General features: G+C 40.9%; 1 protein-coding gene across 3 annotated transcripts in view; it reads right to left on the bottom strand.

Moving 5' to 3' along the window:
• The window catches only part of GPM6A (glycoprotein M6A), a 236,106-nt gene that overhangs the window by 38,387 nt on the left and 178,350 nt on the right, over positions 1 to 19,369 (bottom strand). For all 3 annotated transcript variants that reach the window (XM_063136164.1, XM_063136162.1, XM_063136163.1), the window contains one exon: positions 8,030 to 8,222. In XM_063136164.1, the coding sequence (XP_062992234.1) occupies positions 8,030 to 8,222 (193 nt within the window). The remainder of the gene's footprint in view (positions 1 to 8,029; positions 8,223 to 19,369) is intronic.

Here is a 19,369-nt window from a genome sequence, read left to right as displayed (position 1 = left end):
CAAATGGTTTATTCTGACACAGGTCATGCCAATTTCTCCCTCGTGGCCTCTGGATCACCAGGAGCTGTCTAATAGTTTTATTCTGCAGTTCTACAGCACAACAACAAATGACCTGCCACCCATTTTTTAAGAGGTTTTCCTGACTGAGCCCATCACAGGTTGCGACCTTTAATAACTCCATTTTATTTTATAGAACAAGACAAGAGAAGCAATAAGATTTAGAACACAGAAAATTTTGATTAACGTGGTTGATTATTTAGAAATTGCCGCTCCTGTGTCTCTCAAGATTATACATTTAATGCAGCTGCGAAATCATACAGGCAGAGTATTTCCACCCATGTCAGTGCCAAGCCCTTACTGGTTTTACTATGCACTGAAAGGATTAAAGGCTGAAGGAATCTTGAAACTATTATATGGTGTAGGCTTAAAATTTGTTGTGCTTTCAAATTATGGGTGTTGAAATATTAGGAACCAGACAGCATGAAATTAGAATGTTTCCTATGAAAGCTGCATTATGGTGATTGAGAATGTAACATACTCTATACAAGGAAACAGATGCTTTGTTCAAAGAAAACACAGCCACCCTTTACATAATTCTAATTGTTAACAGGAAACAATAACACCACTGATTTGTCATATGCCATAGGCTCCTGCATTGTGGAAGTGCAAGGAAGAGATGACAAATGTTGGAACGATAGAGGAACTAGACAGAGACAAACTACACGTTATCCTTAAAGAGGTAGCTGAAAATTGTTTCACTTTTGTTTTTAACAGTTGTTGGGAGGGGCGTTATTGAGACCCCTCACACATATAGGGCTTTTACTGGTAATGTTACTGGTAATTACAGGTAATTACCACACACACATGGTTTTACTAGTGGTTTACTGGTAATTTACTGGTAATGATTTTACTGGTAATTACCCACACAGAGACACAATGGCCTGGTTCAGACAACACGCTAAACCATGCTGCTTAAACACAAAATGCATTCTGTTAACCATTTTGTGGTTAAGCAGCATGGTTTAGCGTGTTGTCTGAACCAGGCCATTGTTATAAGGCTTAGGGGGCAAAATCCCGCAAAGGTTTTTGAGCACTTGCAAAGAATATTCATAAAACTGAATTTCATTTGTGAGCTGAGCAGAGCATAGTTCACCCACTCCTAGTAATTTTAATCTTCTCCCAAAAGCCACATTACATCTTTCACATAGAGAATGAGCTTCAGGTGATACTGAAACAAATCTGCCAATAAATATTAGATAAACCATAAGCATAATTAAATATAATTTACCACAATAAGCTCCCTTGCACAATCAGTTTTGGAGTCCTGTCACTGAAGGACAAATATGGGATGTCAAAGACTGATATTTTCTGCAGGTTTGCTTCATTATTTTACTGCACCATTTATTTGTGTTCTGTTGAGTTTCCATTTCACTAATATAGAACTATGCAAAATTCTCAAAAGTTTTAAAAAACAATTGCAGTGATATATATGCTTTTGCAACTTTACAAATAATTTTCTTGCTCCATCCCTCTGCTACGGGCATAGAAGCAGTAGCATCCTCAGGGAGTTCCCTAGCCTCCTTCCCAGATGGGCTCATTTTATTCACTTCAGTGCAAATCCGTACATGCGTTCTTTTGCTTGCATAGATCTTTCCCCTCCATATAAGTGAACTCAGATGGCAGTCTGCAAGAGAGCATCTAAAGCAGTGCAGGATGGTGGCGCCAATGTCAGTGGGGCTGTGAATCCACTCTCTAAAGCAGGGATGGGGAATCTGTGGCCCTTCAGATGCTTTTAGACTGCAACTTTCATCAGCCTCAGACAGCATGTCTGACAGTCAGGGATTCCAGGCAATTCAAATAAATGAGAAAAGTTGTTCTAACTTCTGAACTTGCCCTGACTACTAATATAGACAAGCAGCTTCTCTTACAGTCTGCCATAATAGCTGAGCCTGGAATCCACAGTTCTCTTTCTTCTACCCTCCTGGCATATGAATAGCCATATGGACTTTGTCAGCCCTGGCCAGCCAACACCAACTGAAGAACTTTTGCACAGGACTTGGATAAGAGTGATAGATCATTGCCTATGAAATTGAGGGTGCTTCCAGGCAGAGGGTTTCTAATGCTAACGGTGTGCCTGTTCAGACAACATGCTAAGCCATGGTTAGGGCACTAACCATTTTGCAGCAAATAGTTAGTGAGTGTGTTTAAACCATGTTTTTGTAGCCATCATGGTTAGGAATGGTTCACATGACACGCCAAGCCATAATGACCTTGTTCAGATGACACACTAAACCACAGTGGTTATGCATTTTGACCTAAACCTTATAGCTTACCATGTTGTGTGAACCACTCCTAACCATGGTAGTTAAATAACCATGGCTTTAAACACACTTACTAACTAGGGTGACCATATGAAAAGGAGGACAGGGCTCCTGTATCTTTAACAGTTGTATTGAAAAGGAAATTTCATGTATCATTTGTATATATGGGGAACCTGGTGAAATTCCCTCTTCATCACAGCAGTTAAAGCTGCAGGTGCCCTGCCCTCTGTTAAATCTGGTCACTCTACTATAGCTCCTGCAGCTTTAACTGTTGCGATAAAGAAGGAATTTCACCAGGTTTTCCATATATAGAAATGACACCTGCTGAAATTCCCTTTTCTATGCAACTGTTTTATTTTAAAAAGGAGTCCTATCCTCCTTTTCATATGGTCATCCTATTGCTAACCATTTCGTGCATAAAGGTTAGCAGCATAACCATGGATAAGCATGTTGTCTGAACAGGCCCAATGTTTAGCTCAACATGTTTAACCACCTGGCTTAGGGTGTCATCTGAACAGGGTCAATGAAAAGTCATTGTGTCATCTATTTACCTCCTTCCCTCCTTATGTTCCTCTCTCCATGTCCTTGGAAAGCTGTGTGTACAAGGACTGCTGCATTTAGCAGTAACCCCCCAGCCCCCTTTTTATGGTGGAAAGAAGATGGAAAAGATGGAGCCCCCATAAATTCCATGAATAAGGCAATGAAAATTATTTATTTATTTATTTATTTGTTGCATTTCTATACCGCCCAATAGCCGAAGCTCTCTGGGTGGTTCACAAAAATGTAGCTAGTTGTTGAGGGTGGTCTTCTTTCTTTTTATTTTTTTAAAACACTCCTGGCATTTTCAGGAGCCCAGGAGTTCTTCCTAAATGCTTATTGGAGAGTGAGAGGTCACATGGTCTCCAATAGGCATTCACTGCTGGGCTCATCCGAATGCTGACAGAAGGGGGGTATTTTATTTTATTTTAAAAAAACCTATAAAAATAGGAAGAAGCTCCCTCAGCAACCAGTTACACTTTTTAAAAAAAGTATGTGAAAACCCTGGCCCTCTCCCCAAAGAGAAAATTCTCATAATTCCCCCCCCCCCCTGTGAAAGAGGCAGAAAAAACAATGCCTCTTTTGCAGGGAGAACGATCCTGAAAATAGGTGTCAGGTGTCAGGATCTGTCCTGCAGAACCATCTGGCAGTAGCTTTGCATATAACCAGCCACAGGGTTTCGCAGGATGCGAGCCCTGGCTGGTAAAGCCTTGCAGGGCTCAGGCCCAGACCAGCAGTCACTCCCAGGTGGGCTCATACGGAACAACTGGGAGCTGCCAGGAAAGGCCTATATAAGAGCTGCATTTCACCTTCAGCCTTTGCCATAGCAACATGGTCTCTCATGCTAGCTGCAGCTGGTTACTGATCATCTGCTCCCTCAGATCTTGCCTTGTTGGACCTCTTGCTTGTCTCAACCACGCCTCTGCCCCCTATGCTACCTGGTATGTGCCTGAACCTTGCTTTGCCTTTGACCACTGACTTTTGCCTCTGGCCCTTGTTTGGACTCTGTTCCTCCTGGACTCTGCCTCTTGCCTTGATCCCTGCCTGGACCTTGCCTGCTTGTTGACTGGACTTCTCTTCTGCCCCTGGCCCCTGCTTGGATTCTGAACCTGTGTCTGACCTTGTGCCTGCTTCCTGGATCTGCCTCCTGCCTCTGGCCCTCTGTTGGACTCTGTCACCCTAGACCTGTGCCTCACCCTTAGCTAGCTCCACCAGTATTCCAACCACCCAAGCCAGTTTCGTCTCTGTCTATCCTGGCCCTAGTGTTCCTGCCTAAGGACCCTGCCGCCCACGCCCTGAATCGTGACAGCAGGTTTCGGCCCAGCACTAATTGGACTCTTGTACAAAGCTTACAGTAGCATACAAGCTTCTCCCACCTACCATCCATTTTATCCTCAATCATCCTTCAAGGTAGGAGAAGGCATGAGACAGTGACTGGCTCAAGATCACCATCACTCACTTACGAATGAGTGTGGGTTTAAACCCAGTACCCATCAGTTCTAATTCCTTGTCTTAAAATGAACAAACAACAGCCAGGGTGGGGAGATACACAATTCCAAAGGGATGGGAAAAATCTTTGAGCATCAAATGTGTTTTAATAATGAAAAACTCACACACAGATAAATATAATTGTTTGTCATTGTCTCTGAATTCTTCCCATTGTAATTCTGTTCCTAGACTGATATTCCATGTATAGCTCTGACATAGTAAACATGGATAATTCGTAATAATGCTTAAAGCATTTAGTATGTTTCTGAAATAATGGCTACCCAGGGACTCATTAACTAGAAAAGTGGGTTAGCTTTCATTCAATAATAAACCAGAGCCTTAGCTGTGAAGTCAGCTTTAGAGGCATTATTCTAAATGCATGTCTAAAAATAATATAACCCATTTAACAAAGGCAGCATAAGCAATAGGAATGAGCACCAACCATCAAGCAATGAAGCTAAGGGTATGTCTATACCATAGGGCATAGGGGAAGGATCTTGGACTTCCCTGCTCCTGCATCTTGATGGCCGTGCAACATCCCAGAAGGAGATGTTATGGCCCCCATTTATTTTCTACAACAGGAGAAGGAGTGTAATTGTGCTCTTCTGCAATAGTAAGTTTTTTTAAAAAGGCGAACCTGCTCCCCACCCTAGATGGGCACGGACTGCCTCCACACAACTCCATGTCAATTTTAAGATCCCCACTACTCATGGGGAGGAAGGGAAGACCCAGGAGCAGTGGCCACATGGTCTGCGCTCCTTGGGATTGTCCTTGGGTTTTCCATGGTCCCAAATATCTCAGTGAAAGTCCTGGGTCATCCCAGGTTGCTCCCGGGATCCCCTGTGCATTTGGATACACAGGAACAATCTAGAGATGACCCTGGGATATTGGGCTGGTGTAGACTTCTCCTAAGACACATGGATCCTCCCCATTTTTATTGAGCTCCCAGTGAAGCTTTCTCCTATTTCTGAAAAGGAAAGGGAAATTTATCCTTCCCTATCAGGGAAATGCTGTTGAAAACCCTGACTACTGGATGGGCATGTTCTTTCTGGCACCAATGGACCTGAAACACCAATACTTTTACATTTGTTTATAACAGGGTCCTCAAGGTCAGGTTCCCCAAAAGGTCATGCCTCGTCACCTTGGCTCCACCCTCTTTTGCCTAACAACTGATCATTTGGTGGTTTCACAGCTTTTGTACAGTTTCCCCAAGATTGTCTCCCCTAAGGTTTATTTACTGACAGGAAGAGCTTTATGCTAAAATATGCCAGTATTTGAGGGGTTTGACCCTACCCCTTTTGCTTTCAGCCCACCCACCAATGGACAGCAGCTCCCAAGAGTTTTTCCAAAATAGAATTCAGCCCTCAGGCAGAAAGAGGTTTTGCATTCCTGGTTTATAATCACCTCCACCATTCATTGAAGTCAATTGAAGGCATGTTCCTGGTGGTTACACATGGAACTATGGTCTGATTGGAGTCCACCAGGAGAAGAGCCTTTAGTGTGGCGGCTCAATTCCTAAGGAACTCCCTGTTTTTGGAGATCAGGCAGGCACCAACGTTATGTTGCTACTGGTGCAACATGATTGTTTCAGGAAGCTTTCCTTGAGTAACTGGCTGCAGTTTACAGAACTTGCGTTTTATCAGAACTCTTGTTCTTAAAAATAGTAAAAATTTAATATAGTGTTTTTATTATTTTATTTTGTCTGTTGTTCACTGCTCTGAAACCTTTTGGATGTGTAGTGGTATAACTGTTAATAAATAACAACAAGAGCATAACAATTAAAAGGATAAAAATATAATAGAATCATAGAATAGTAGAGTTGGAAGGGGCCTAAAAGGCCACCAAGTCCAACCCCCTGCTCATTACATGATTTCTTCAGGCTTCTTCAAGCTTCCCTTGAGCCACTCCTTGAGACTTTGAAATTAGTTGGTAGAATTCTGAAGTGAACAGAATCAAAGCGGGACCCCGCACAAAGCTTTGTCGCAATTTGGCTTTGGAAAGGCAGACAGTGTATCTCAAAAAAATACATATGTTACTTTCATTTCAGGGGAAGACAGGGAAAGAAGAGGAGTTGGTGACCTACAGGTCCATCTTCTAATCATACGACATTTTTTATCAGGGGGTCTCCAAACACTGTACTTTGGAGGAGGGCACGGATAGGACTGTAAGATGGACATTCATCCGATGCTACCAGGCATTCCCTATGAAAAAAGCCTTACTCTGGTTTTCAAGCACTATAATTCCCGGGCTCCTTCACCTGTCTTTCTCAAACTTTGTAGGATTCTTGCCTGTAAAACCTCTTTAACGTAAGCTATTTTAATACAAATTGCTCCTAAAAGAAACAGGGAGGGAGAAGGGGAAGAAAATCACTCAAAACCCCAAAATCTGAGTACTATTTCACATAAAGCATTGCTCTTAACCTTCTGGAACTTTGCAGTTTTCTTACATAGGGCAACTTTTAGCCTGTCAGTCATTTAGAAGAATGGTCTAGAAGGAACATAGCATCCTTTTTTTGGTCTCCTCAAAAGATAATAGCTGTTCTTGCACAAAATGCTCTGTACCTATTGAAACTTGGCAGACCTGATCCCCTCCAATGGAGCAATTATCCAAGAAATAAAACATTAATGGTTGTTACTTTGGGGAAAAAATGAAAATATAAAGGTGGAAAAAAACACTACACCCATTTTCCTGAAATTTGGCAGGCACATTTCCATCTTAAGCGTTTACTATGCCAGCAAATTTAATCCACTTGTGATAAACAGAAACAGTTATAGCCATTTTTTGTTTTTCCATGATAGCCAATGGAAAGCACAAAACCTTGGAGGTCTAAATCTCGACTTAGGTTCGGTAACTGTTGAACCAGACACCCTCCAAATCACTTTGAGAACTGGACAATTTTCTGCAGTGCTGAATAGGGTCCAAGTTGAATTATATGGTTGGTGCCCACCTCTAGTATATAGTGGAGATTCATACTAATTGTTTTGTGTAAAGCAAACACACCCATCTTTATTCAATTACAGAATGCCCATTTCATTAATGAAGGCAAATTATTAGAAGTCACAATCCTAAACATTTAAATTAATTTAACAAGGAATATGGCTAGTTTGATTTAAAATTTAAAATGGAATATAAACATTTGACTTAAATAGGATAAATTCAGAAATATTCAACTGAAGACCTTTAATTATTAGTCGAATTAAATGTAGACAGACAGACATTAAAACACATCTAAATATTTTACACACAACTGGATTTCCTTATCTTCAGTTACATGACATAAGAAATCATATTCCAATGTTGAAATGTACACCTATTTTGCAGAACGAGGTTATTTATAGAAATATTTAGCAATATGTAATTAGCCTGGGTTTGTTTTTGTATGTTTTTGTGGTTTTAATTTTTTGTATAGTGTTTTTAAGTCTTTTTATCCTTTGTAAACCACCCAGAGAGCCTTGGCTATGGGGCGGTATACAAATGTAAATAATAATAATAATAATAATAATAATAATAATAATAATAATAATAATAGGGAAACAATTTTATTCCCATCTGTTATCCAGTGCATTTGGAATGAATGCAAGTAATGTCTTCTGCTCACTTTGTTACAGGATATTAGAAGTGGGGGAGTAGTAATTTTGCAGCAGTATAACAGCTAAGTTACAAAAGATTAAGCAGGGACTTACATGGTAAAGACATCAATGGTGTCCCCAGCAGCTCTTGCCATCTCAAAGTAGGTTTGAAGAATGTTGACAGTTCCCGAAAGGGCTTCATGACCACAGCCGCAGAAAAGGGCGACCCCAGCATACAGCAGGATGGTGGCAATCAATGAGGCATAGGGAATACCCCCCAAGCACTTGATGCAGCACTCAAAGCACCCTGAATAAAAACAGAAAAGAAAAATCGTCTTAACACATTTCAATTTTCCTCTGCCTCAAGGCCAACCCACTTCCTCTGTTGGCAGGACAGTATTTATGGCCACGTATATTGCCTATACATGTATTTTAAACTCTGCAGGGTGTATGAGAAAATGAACAGGATTCACAGTGTTCCCAGCCCTCCGCCCCTCCCCAAGAAAACATTAAATCAATTAAATTGATTAAATCAATTAAATTGATTAAATCAAAGACACTTTTTGCTTTTCAGCCATAGGAGTTACAGTAATGATTGGATCTTTTTTATGTATATAAAGCCCTTAAGCACTGTACCCATACAAAGCCTGTACATGGTTAGGCCTACAACTCCCATCAACCCTTGCCAGCATAGCCAGTATTGGAGATTATGGGGATTTTAGTTGCCCATCCTTCATGTAAAGGGACAGCAAGATGCTTTTGTGCAATGTTTGCATTCAGATGCCCCATAAATTATAGGTGGGTAAGCTTAGAAGTCACTCTCTATTTACCACCATGGGATTTCACAGTAAAATCACAAGGCTACATTCCAGCAGCAATTCTATTCAGAAAGGTGTTATGCTTTGCAAAGAGTTTATTCAAGGGCGGTTGACTTGGCATTCCTGTATTAAAGAAGATGGAAACCCTGCATTTACTGTTTGCGTAATCGATAGGATTCTGGTATCTGGCTGCGGTTTGGGCATACAGCAGTGCCGGATTCAGGAGCAGAGGCAGAAGTGGAGCCCAGCACATGAGCCAGTCACCTTGGAGCTGCGGAGATGAAAGGAAGCATATTCTCGCCTCTGCCATTGGCTGGGGACCAAGGGCCACTGGGAGCAGGAGCAGCCCAGGACATTTTGCTGCTTTCGTCTCCCCAGCACCTGCCACCTGAGGTGGCCACTTCACTCTGCCTCGTGGTTAGGGCCAGCCTTGACTGGGAGACTGCAATCCCTGCCTCCCAGGAATGACATTGCAGCAAGGGAAGGGCTTGTCCAGCCCCATCCACTGGCCAGCAAAGGCACAGCTGAAGGAAGTTTGCTTCCCCACGCCCTGCTAGAAAGAACTCTTGCAGGAAGGCGGAACTACCTTGCTTCTTTGGCATCTGCCTACAGCTGAAGCTCTGCAATGTTATGGAAGCCAGTTCGTTTTGAATGTCTGAACACAATACACACAGAGAGAGAGAGGTATCTCTAAGTTTTGCCCCACAGGACGAATAGCATTTAATGGGAATAATTTTGATCAGGAAAACAGCACAGAGATAGGTTACTCCCCCACCCACCCGCCATACACAATGCTGCAAGCAGGGCCGGTGCCAGACCCCCCAAAACTTGCCAACTTCGATTTTTAAGAACAGATGTTTTGTAGAAAAAATAAAAAGCACAAAGCTTGAACTTATTCTGTTTTTTTCTTAAAACAGCTATTTTGTATAAAACTGTGACCCTTAAAGGGCAGTACTGCACCCCTCTGAGGTCTGCGCCCTAGGCGGCTGCCTAGTTGGCCTAAGGGAAGTGCTGGCCCTGGCTGCAAGCCCACTTTGAATTGTAACCCTCCCCATCCCACAATAGTTGCTATTAAAAAAAATAAAGCTTGGGATCCTGTTTATGGATTTCCGCATTGTGTCTGGTTTGACCCTCATGTTCCGGTTCTTCAGAGGAGGAGAAGCGACCAGGGGATGTTTGGAGCAGTTCCAAGGGATGTGCCAACCCACACACATTGTTACTATCCCCTTGCTGCTATTTGTAGATGTACCAAGATATTTGTAGACATCGGCATCATTCTAGCAATAGTCATCTATGTTTGGAAAAGGTTTCCATGCCTGACCTGCTGGATGTTGGGGTGGGGGAACTATATTTGAGGATAAGTCAGGCACCTCCAAACATCATTGCCAGTGATGATTTTAAGTATGGGAGAGACTTGTTCTAGATGCTCCCTTCTCCCCATATCTATTATGTAGTTTGGTTATTGATCCATCTTGCCCAGTATTGTCTACTCTGGGAAATGAAACAGGGATGTTATGCTCTACCACAAAACTATAGTCCCTCCCCTAATGTATAGAGCCCCTTGGCAATGAAGCTCAGCATCACTATTATAGCACTGAAGCCAAAGATCTCTAGATTAGGGGGCATATAATATACACTCTTCTAATAGGCTGTATCTATGTAATGTAAGTGACATTATAAACAGCTTTTATCAACTCCACTTCTTATGCAAGATGAGCATACCAGAATCGTCAGGCAAATGAGCCACAAATTAAGTCCAAACATCATGGGGGAGCAACTCCTAGGATGGTTATAACATCTGCGACTGGTTAGCTTAGAAAAAAAGCCAATAAGGATTAGCATAATAAGAGATGTACAAAATTATTCATGGCATGGAGAAAGTGGATAGGGAGACATTTTTCTGCCTCCATCAAGAACTCAATGTGGTTTTGCATGAAGCTATATGGTGGAAGATTCAGGACAGATAAAAGGAAGTACTTCTTCACAAATAGTTAAAATGTTGAATTCACTAGCACAAAATCTAGTGAAGGCCACCAATTTGGATGGCTTTAAAAGGGGACTGGACAAAATCGTGGAGGCGAAGGTTATTGATGGCTACTAGTGCTGATGGCTCCAGTATCAGAGGCAGTATTTCTACTATGTACACTAGCTGCCGAAGGACACAGATGGAAGGGTGCTGTTGCACCCATCTCCTGCTTGTAGGCTTCCCATGGGAAGCTGGTTGTCTGTTGTGTGAACAGAATGCAGAATTAGATTGGATTGACTTTTGGTCTGATGAGCCATTGGCTCTTCTAATGTTCTTATTAAACTCTGCACAACTGCTGCATCACTTAATAAAGGCATTCTAGGCAGGGCAAAAATCTCTTTCCTTCCACTTCCTGTGATGTGAGACTACACTTCCCAGCAAGTAGGGTATCAACTCCATTGTTTACTGCTGTACTTCAGAACAAGACAGCCTTCCTGCATTTTGCTATCCTCTGATGTCACATCTGTCAGACTGCAGGAGGAGGAGCTTGTCATTTTCTCCTATGCTTTTGTATAACATATTATTTTTTATTAAGTTCTTAAAATGATACTAAGCACAGCTCAGCAAGATGAAGAAAAGTTCATCGCTATTCTTTACACACACACACAAATCTCTGGTGCCTAATCTGAGTAACTCTAGCATTTTCTTCACATGATTTGACAGTATTATTTCTCTTCTTCTCCAGGGAATAAATGCCAGCTCGGCTGGCTGACTGGTTCCTATTTAATCAGTGTGGAGCTTTTTTGCTTCAGAGCAGAGAGGATGTGGAATACGGTTTTAATTCAAGAAGGAAAATCATTGTTCCAGGAGGAAAATATGAATGATGAAAACAACAAACTATATTTAGCAAACTGCATCTCACTTTTCTTTTGTCTTTACGTTTGGGATGTATATATGGTACCTCTTTTTATGTCTTAATTTCAACTCTGTTAGCTTGTTGAAATATAGTTTGCAACTTGAATTTAATATCAAACTATCTGGATTTATTTATTTTATTTTATTTTATAGATTTATATACTGCTATCCATATTTTAAAAATATGTCTACCAGTACCTTTAAAACATATTTAAACAGTAAAGATGTTTTAGGATAGATGCTTTTGAGCACAATCCTATGTATGTACAGACAGAAAAAAAAGTCCTGCAATCTCCAACAGGCCCGAGAAGCATGGCTACCTGGGACATACTGGGAATGGTCTAAACATTCATAGGATTGTATTATAAAACATTAATGCCCCACAAGGTAATATGGTGTCATTAAATTACCCAATACTAGGCAATACCGATCCATATTTAATCATGTAGCTCAAATAATATTACTTGAACTTAAGCACGTAAACCAACATACCTCAGAGGTGTTTTATATGGCAAATGCTTCACCACATAGATATTCTAAAATGGGAGGCCTGTAGAATGTAATGTTCTGATAGGCTCACAATGAAAATTATTTATTTTATTTTTAAAAAAATAAATGTGCTCAGTTGTGTGAGGATTTCCTATCAAGAAAGACCTATTCTTTAATGCCATCTTCTCTGTCAATAAAAATCAGTCTTCCATGTAGAAAATGGGTTTCATGGACAGTAGAGAGGAAAAATTCTAACCTTTTGTACTTTTCTAGGTGGGCTGTGCCAAAGTTCACACCATTAAACTATGCCCATAAAATGAATTTGCATGTAGTGATCAATTGATGTTTGGATGCCATACGTCTAGGTTGCCATTTCAGAAAGAGAAATCTGAGATGGCAAGAGAAGCAAGATTTAACAGTCTACTTTTCGTTCTATTAAATATTAAACCGAACGCAGATTATGCTATGTGAATAGAATACTGCCTTTGGCATGCATAGGCCCATTTAATTGTTTATAATATTAGTCATCTGGAGTGTGGAAACAATGAGTTTGTCAAAAACAAACAAACAGCTGGCGCACCTAATGAGTGGCCTGAAACAGCACTTCTAAATATTTATTATTACATTTATATCCCACCTTTTTTTCCTCCAAGGAACCCAAGGCAATGTACATAATCATCATCCCACTCTCCATTTTATCCTCACACAACCCTGTAAGGTGGGTTGGGCTGAGAGTCTGTGACTGGCCCAAAGTCACCCAGTGGGTTTCCATGGCTGAGTGGGGTCTAGAACCCGGATCTCCCAACTCCCAGTCCAACACTCTAGCCACTACATCAAACTAGCTCCTGACCATCCCTTTGGTTGAAGGTGTCTGCCATTGGGCTGTTGAATAATATTACTTGCATTGTTAATATTTGGCTGACTTGATCAGAACGGATGAACAAACAGGGACTTGACAAAACAAAATATGAATCTTTCTTGACGACTGTAGATTGTTCCCTGAAAAGGCAATACATTTTCAGGGGTGGGATCTGAGGCAGATGCACCACTGGTGGGTGGGTGAGTGTGCATGCGCATGCGTGTAGCAGCAGTTTTGAAGTTGGAACTTGGAAAGAATGAAACAGTGAACATTTTTGGAATTGTAGGCAGGAGACCAGAGACCAGGATATGGTCTATCCTGAACCTCCTCCACCTCCTTCCCTACCCATCCAAAGCCTGTCTAGTGGAAAAATCAAAGATCAGAGGACAGGTAGGCTTAGATCAAACCCTGGTGGCTTCAGCAGCGCATAGGAACCTTGGAAGCCTCATTGGATTGCACCCTAAACCTGGTAGTGTTGCCACTAGAATGTTCAACTGCTCAAGGAAGTCAGGAACACATAACAATATATTCATATTAAATTACAGCTTCAAAGAAACAGAAAGCTTTCCTTTGATGTTGGCTGAAAATAAGGATATTAACTGTAAATGTGCTTTTCAAATGCACCATACATCACCAGCTGAAATAACGCATGTCCTTATGTTACTAGGAACCTTTAAAAAAACAACACACCAGTGCATTCCTCCCACTGCCTTTATAAAAAGGATGAGAGTGGGTGGGTTGAAAATGATCAAACATTATTTGCAGGTGGGCTTCTATCTGAAAGCTTCAGAATGAAAAATCTAGCCTCCTTTTACACTTTACGTGTACAGCAAACATACATGAAAGTGAGTTTTTTGCAATTGTTTGTTCCTATAAACGCATGTGTATGTGATGAAAGTGCTGAGCTGATTCTCTTGAACATTTTTGCACCCAGCAAATTGTCCTCATTTTCAATTATTTTTCAAGAAGCCATATGAAGGTATGTTATAATGTCCATGGGGATGAAACAGAACACATCAACTCATTGCAAGGGTAACTCCCCAATGAGGAAAGGTTACAACATCTGGGACTCTTTATCTTAGAAAAGTGGTGAGTAAGGGAAGACATGATAGAGATGTACAAAATTATGCATGGCATGGAGAAAGTGGATATGGAGACATTTTTCTCCCTCTGTCAGAATACTAGAACACAAAGTGGTGATCAGGATAGATAAAAGGAAGTACTTTTTTATACAGTGCATACTTACGCTATGGAATTAACGACCACAACATGGTAATACGCAGCTGTATACCAGTTGCAACCAAGAGTTCCTGCAAACAGGCCTTGAAAAACTGAAGAGAGCTTTGTCTATTGGGCGACATAGAAATGTAATAAATATATATGTAGGAGTGAAGAGGTGAAAAAGAGTAAGTGTAAGAGTAACTCTTGAAAGATATAGAATGTAATAAATGAAAATGGAATGAATAAAAAGTTTAGGGAAATATTTTACACATATACACACACTCTGCCAAAACTCTATTTTCACAACAAAAGTAGATTCAATGGCAAAAATTAGAAACCACAAAAATAAAATTGATAGTCAAACACTTCATATCCAACATTAATTTCCAATGGTTTCTGTTCACAAGGTTCATTCTCAATTTCAGTACAAAGGCTACATTTAGGAAGATCATGGGACCATGGTCTATGCTCCTGCCTACAGTTAGCTAATGCTTTCTGTGTGGATTAGGAAGACCTCTGCATCAGCTTTTACATTCCTAATGTTTTTATTCCCTTCCTTGAAGAAGACAGTCCAGAATGATAGTATTTTGGTTTCAGCTCAATTCAGAAAGGCTGTACTTAATGGAAGTATTGAGATTTATTGAATATTGGGAGTAAGGGGAAGTATACACTAAGATTTATGAGGAGCTGTGTCCCTAACTTCATTCTATGTAGGTTTTTCACAGATTGTAGGAAAAATTATATGGATTGCAGTTGGCACAGAAATCCATGTATGATGGGTGAAATTTAGAATTCCAAAAGAATGGAGCAGTGTCATAGTGCAGCAGGCCAATCTTCTGGAAAGCATATGTTTTCAACAAAAAATAGGTCTCCATCCTCAATCTTAGGGATGAAGAAGCTGTATATCTCTAAGCCCGGCTCAGACAAGTTCTGCACTGGTGGACAGGAGCTGTGCTGTCCCCAAACCACACCAAAAGCATAATGCTTGGGAAACCTTCACAATCTGGCTAAAGAACAATTAAGCTGGATTCCTTCCAAAGCACAGAGCAATAATCCTCCAGAAACACCTTCTGGAATTGGCCACCCAAATTGGAGTGGAACCAGTGCAGTGCAGTGCCTCCAACTCCCAACCCAGACATCCTATCCAGAAGGATTCCATGGTCAATGGTCTCGAAAGCTGCTGAGAGATCTAAGTCCTCCTCCCAGCTGATGACATTGTCAATGCCTTTGCCCCCAACACAATCATACATTTACTAACTTGGCTTTGAAAAAAGAAACAGAAGGAATGCAGGCAACGGTGCCTTAGTCCATTTCTTGCATATTGGTGGACACAAAGGTTGTGCAGATCAAGTCTGTAGGACACAGTGATTCATTCTGTAGTTCAATGAATTGATGGTGAGGGGCAGGCTGCATGGCATACATGTCCATTTAAATAGTACAGGAATGTCCTATGATATTCAAGGGGAAAGGCATGGACTTGGTATCAGTATTCCTGTTTCTCATTTCCTCCCTCCATGTACCTATGAATCTTCTATAATCAATTAGTATAATCCAGAGGGCCATAAAATGGACTTTGATGCAGGCCCACCAGGAATTTTACTTATTTGTTCAAATAGCACCCCCACTTGCATCATATGGCAGGAATGTGTGGAGGGTTCTCCACACACACACGCAAATACATCAATGGAACAAAACTCAGCTATCCTGCTGAGTGTACATGTTCTGGAGTGTGTCAAAGGGAGCTCTCTGGGTAGTGGATAACAGGCAATATGTAAATTAACTTATGTCCCAAATTGATATACACACTGAGGCTGGAATTGTTGCTAAAGAACTGAAAGCTGTTTCTACAAAGGCTTCTCAATGTACCTACTTATAATTTTGGGTTAGTAGAGTATATAAGAGCCCAAAAGCACACAAGAGTGGAAATAAATTAATCAATCTACCCGACAACTAATTGCACTGCATATATTTCATTAAACTGAGAACCCTCATTTATGGGGCATTAATGGTTATGAAAATGCAGAGAAAATTGTGTTGTGATTAGCTTTTATGTGTTTTCAGTACATTAAGTTTATTGCAATTTAAATGAGACATCCTACTCCCACAGCTAATAAACACCGAAGATATGGATATTTAGCAGTGCCTGCCTGTAAGGTAAATTAATACACTATACTGCAAACAGACCCTATCATCTAAAAACTTAGAAAACAAATTCATCCAAATTGTCCATCTGTCATATTTACCACAATCATAAAGTTGTGAAGTTAAAAAAGGGGACAACTGGATGCATCTTTCCACTATACATCAAATATAACGCTCTTGGCAGATCAGCTAACAATTTTATGATCATTGGCTTGAATCCCAAACCCACCCACCCTGGTGAATGCAACTGAGGTCACGTTCGTGGAAATGGAGCTTCATTGCCTCCCCCTTCACTTTGAACCCCCTAAAATCTACTCCTGTGGGTTTGAGGACCTTTGGGAATGGTATGTAGTATGGTGCAGGGGGCTGCAAATGGAAGGAGTTGTTGGAAATGCATTGAACAGAGGAGCAATTTAGTACACAACATTAGCTCAAGGCCAAACTGTGCAGTATGTGCAAAATTAAGTGGTACAGCCCAACACTGGGACCTGTACCACCTCAAGATTGATGTGAGCAGATGTATGTTTGAAAGTACAAAACATTTCCCCTTTAAAAAAAAATTAAAGAGAGTGAAGATTCAATCTAATCTTCTCTCTCCTGTAGAAAGCTTTTTATATGGGACAATTTTCACAAAGGGGCGTTTTCAAAATGAGAAAATTATCTGCATGGATAAAGAACTGCATGAACACATAGGCTGCATGGTCTGGATAGACAGCTAATCTTTGCCACAATAGAAATGCCCCAGCATTGGAGCCAGAGAAGGTTGCCTCTCGCATGAATATTCCCTGCACTTCTGATTGGCTATGGAAGCACCAGCTGTTGGACTGCAAATCCCATAATCCCTTACAATTGGCCATGCTGGCTGGGGTTGATGTAATCCAAAATATCTGAATGGCACCAGGTTCCCTGACCCTGCCCTAACAGAAGTTCACTATCCAGGCTTGTGATGGACATAAAGCAATCTACCAACTTAGAACACTATTATTTGTGACGATGTATTATTATTTTTCTAGGCCACATTTAAGGTCAAGAGCCCTCCCAACCTTTCTGAACATTAATTTCACTTTTTGAAAATGACTGAATAAAACCCAAAATTTGTTATAAAGTAAAGGATAGTCTGTTATCTGACAAATACTCAGGTAACGTAGGGCTGAAAAGAGTTTGGAAACTTCAGTTGGTTCAAAATACTGTTGCAAGAATTTTAACTAGGGCTGGTCAGAATGTATAACTCTAATCCTTCAGTGGTTACCTTTCAGGATCTAAATAATCTGAGATCAAGGTATCTTAAGGGCCTTCTCCTCACTCTGAACAATATCAGAAGTCCTGTCCTGTGTCCCCTGCCACTTAAAATGTGGTGGCTGGCTTTGAGAGACAGAGGCCCTCTCTATACCCAAGGGTTATCCCAGGAAAATGGAGGAATCGTCCCTGCCTACTCCCAGGATCCCCTGTGTGGCATTTGGATCCACAGGAAGGATCCCGGGATGATCCCAGGATATAGGGCTGGTGTGGACATGCCCGGAGCCTTGATAGTTGCAGTGCTCCTGGTGTGGAAAGCTTTCTTTTTCATCATACAGTAGAACATGGCTCTTTGGGAGGGCTACTGGTAGGGATGTCGAAGAAATCCGTAATGGATTTAAGTGCAAATTCCTTAGAAGACCAGCTTTTTCTGAATCATGCAGATTCTGTGGACTTGCAAACCAGTTTTTTTACTTTGGGGTGTGTGTGATTGCACTAATTCATGTTTGTGCAAGTGCACATTAACACTAATGCACACATGTACAAATGCACTAATGCACATTAGTTAATAAGCTGATGTGCATTAGAGCTAATTTGTCACATTAATGAATACACATTTGTGCAAGTTTTCACAAGTAGAACAGAGTTCTGGTTAAAAAAAAAATCCAATGCCATCCATGAGCAGGCAACGGAATGAAAAACACCGGACAATGTGTGAAAGAAGACAGAATGGTTTTAACAAAACCCATACTTCCCTAGCCTCTACTAACTGCAACTTGATTGCTGGCTAAGGGCTTTTGTTGCCAAGATGTTATACTGCTGTCTGGTTTTTTTAGGCCTGATATGAGATAAAGCTTACTCATTTTGTCAGTCTGCATTTTAATTTTTTGATGTTTTTATGTTAGTTCAATTAATTATTTTTTGGCACCTAGGTGAGACATAATGATTGTGGAGCTCCTTCCCAAGGGAGGTGAGATTGATTCTTTCCTTGCTCTGCCCTGTCCCATCAGGTTTTTAAGGATTGGTGTGTGTGTGTATTTTTAATGTTTAATGTTCTAATGTTTTATTATACATTGCTTTGAGCACCTGCGAAGCTGAGGGTGCATTAATAATAATGAAATTACCATTATGTTTAACACACAAACCTAACATAATTAATGTGTAACACTTTCAGGAACTCCTAAACCTAGAGTAGATTTAATGATTGCATCTTATCATAAAAGTAAGAGAGCAATAAAGCACCATAGTCATAAGTAATTGTCCAACTCTACTTATAGTGACACCATACAACAATAGAACATCCACAGTTCTGTACAAGCTCTTGGTCAATTACAACCATCTCTTTTCATAGTCTAGCTGGATATAGGTCAGTAGGACCAGCAATTCATCATGCCAGAGGCACCAGAGAAAATTGCGAGAATCAATGCTAGCCCTTACTTTTGAATAGGATCTGTATGCAATGCATGAAGATACATTGCATTTTAATCCCCAGCTGACTCAATACTCAATGGTACCAATTTTCCTCTGTCAAAAGTAGAGGGTATGGCTGGGGCTACTCCTACTCACTGACGCAGGCCAGGCCTGTGATGCATCAAGTCTAACGCAGGCCAGCATCCAGGCATCATAGCCTGTCAGGTACAGCAAACACAGGCCCCGTTCAGAAGACACCTTAAACCATGGTGGTTAAGCCAGAAAGCCAGGCCGTGTTCAGAAGACACCTTCAACCATGGCTCTAACCATGATGAATAAAGCAAAAAGGGCTTATTCACCATGGTTAAAGCCATGGTTTAAGGTGTTATCTGAATGGG

The sequence above is a fragment of the Elgaria multicarinata genome, chromosome 10, assembly GCF_023053635.1.
Source record: "Elgaria multicarinata webbii isolate HBS135686 ecotype San Diego chromosome 10, rElgMul1.1.pri, whole genome shotgun sequence".
Taxonomy (NCBI): Eukaryota; Metazoa; Chordata; class Lepidosauria; order Squamata; family Anguidae; genus Elgaria; species Elgaria multicarinata.
Note: the sequence above shows the minus strand (reverse complement) of the source record. Positions and strands in the feature narration are given on the sequence as shown.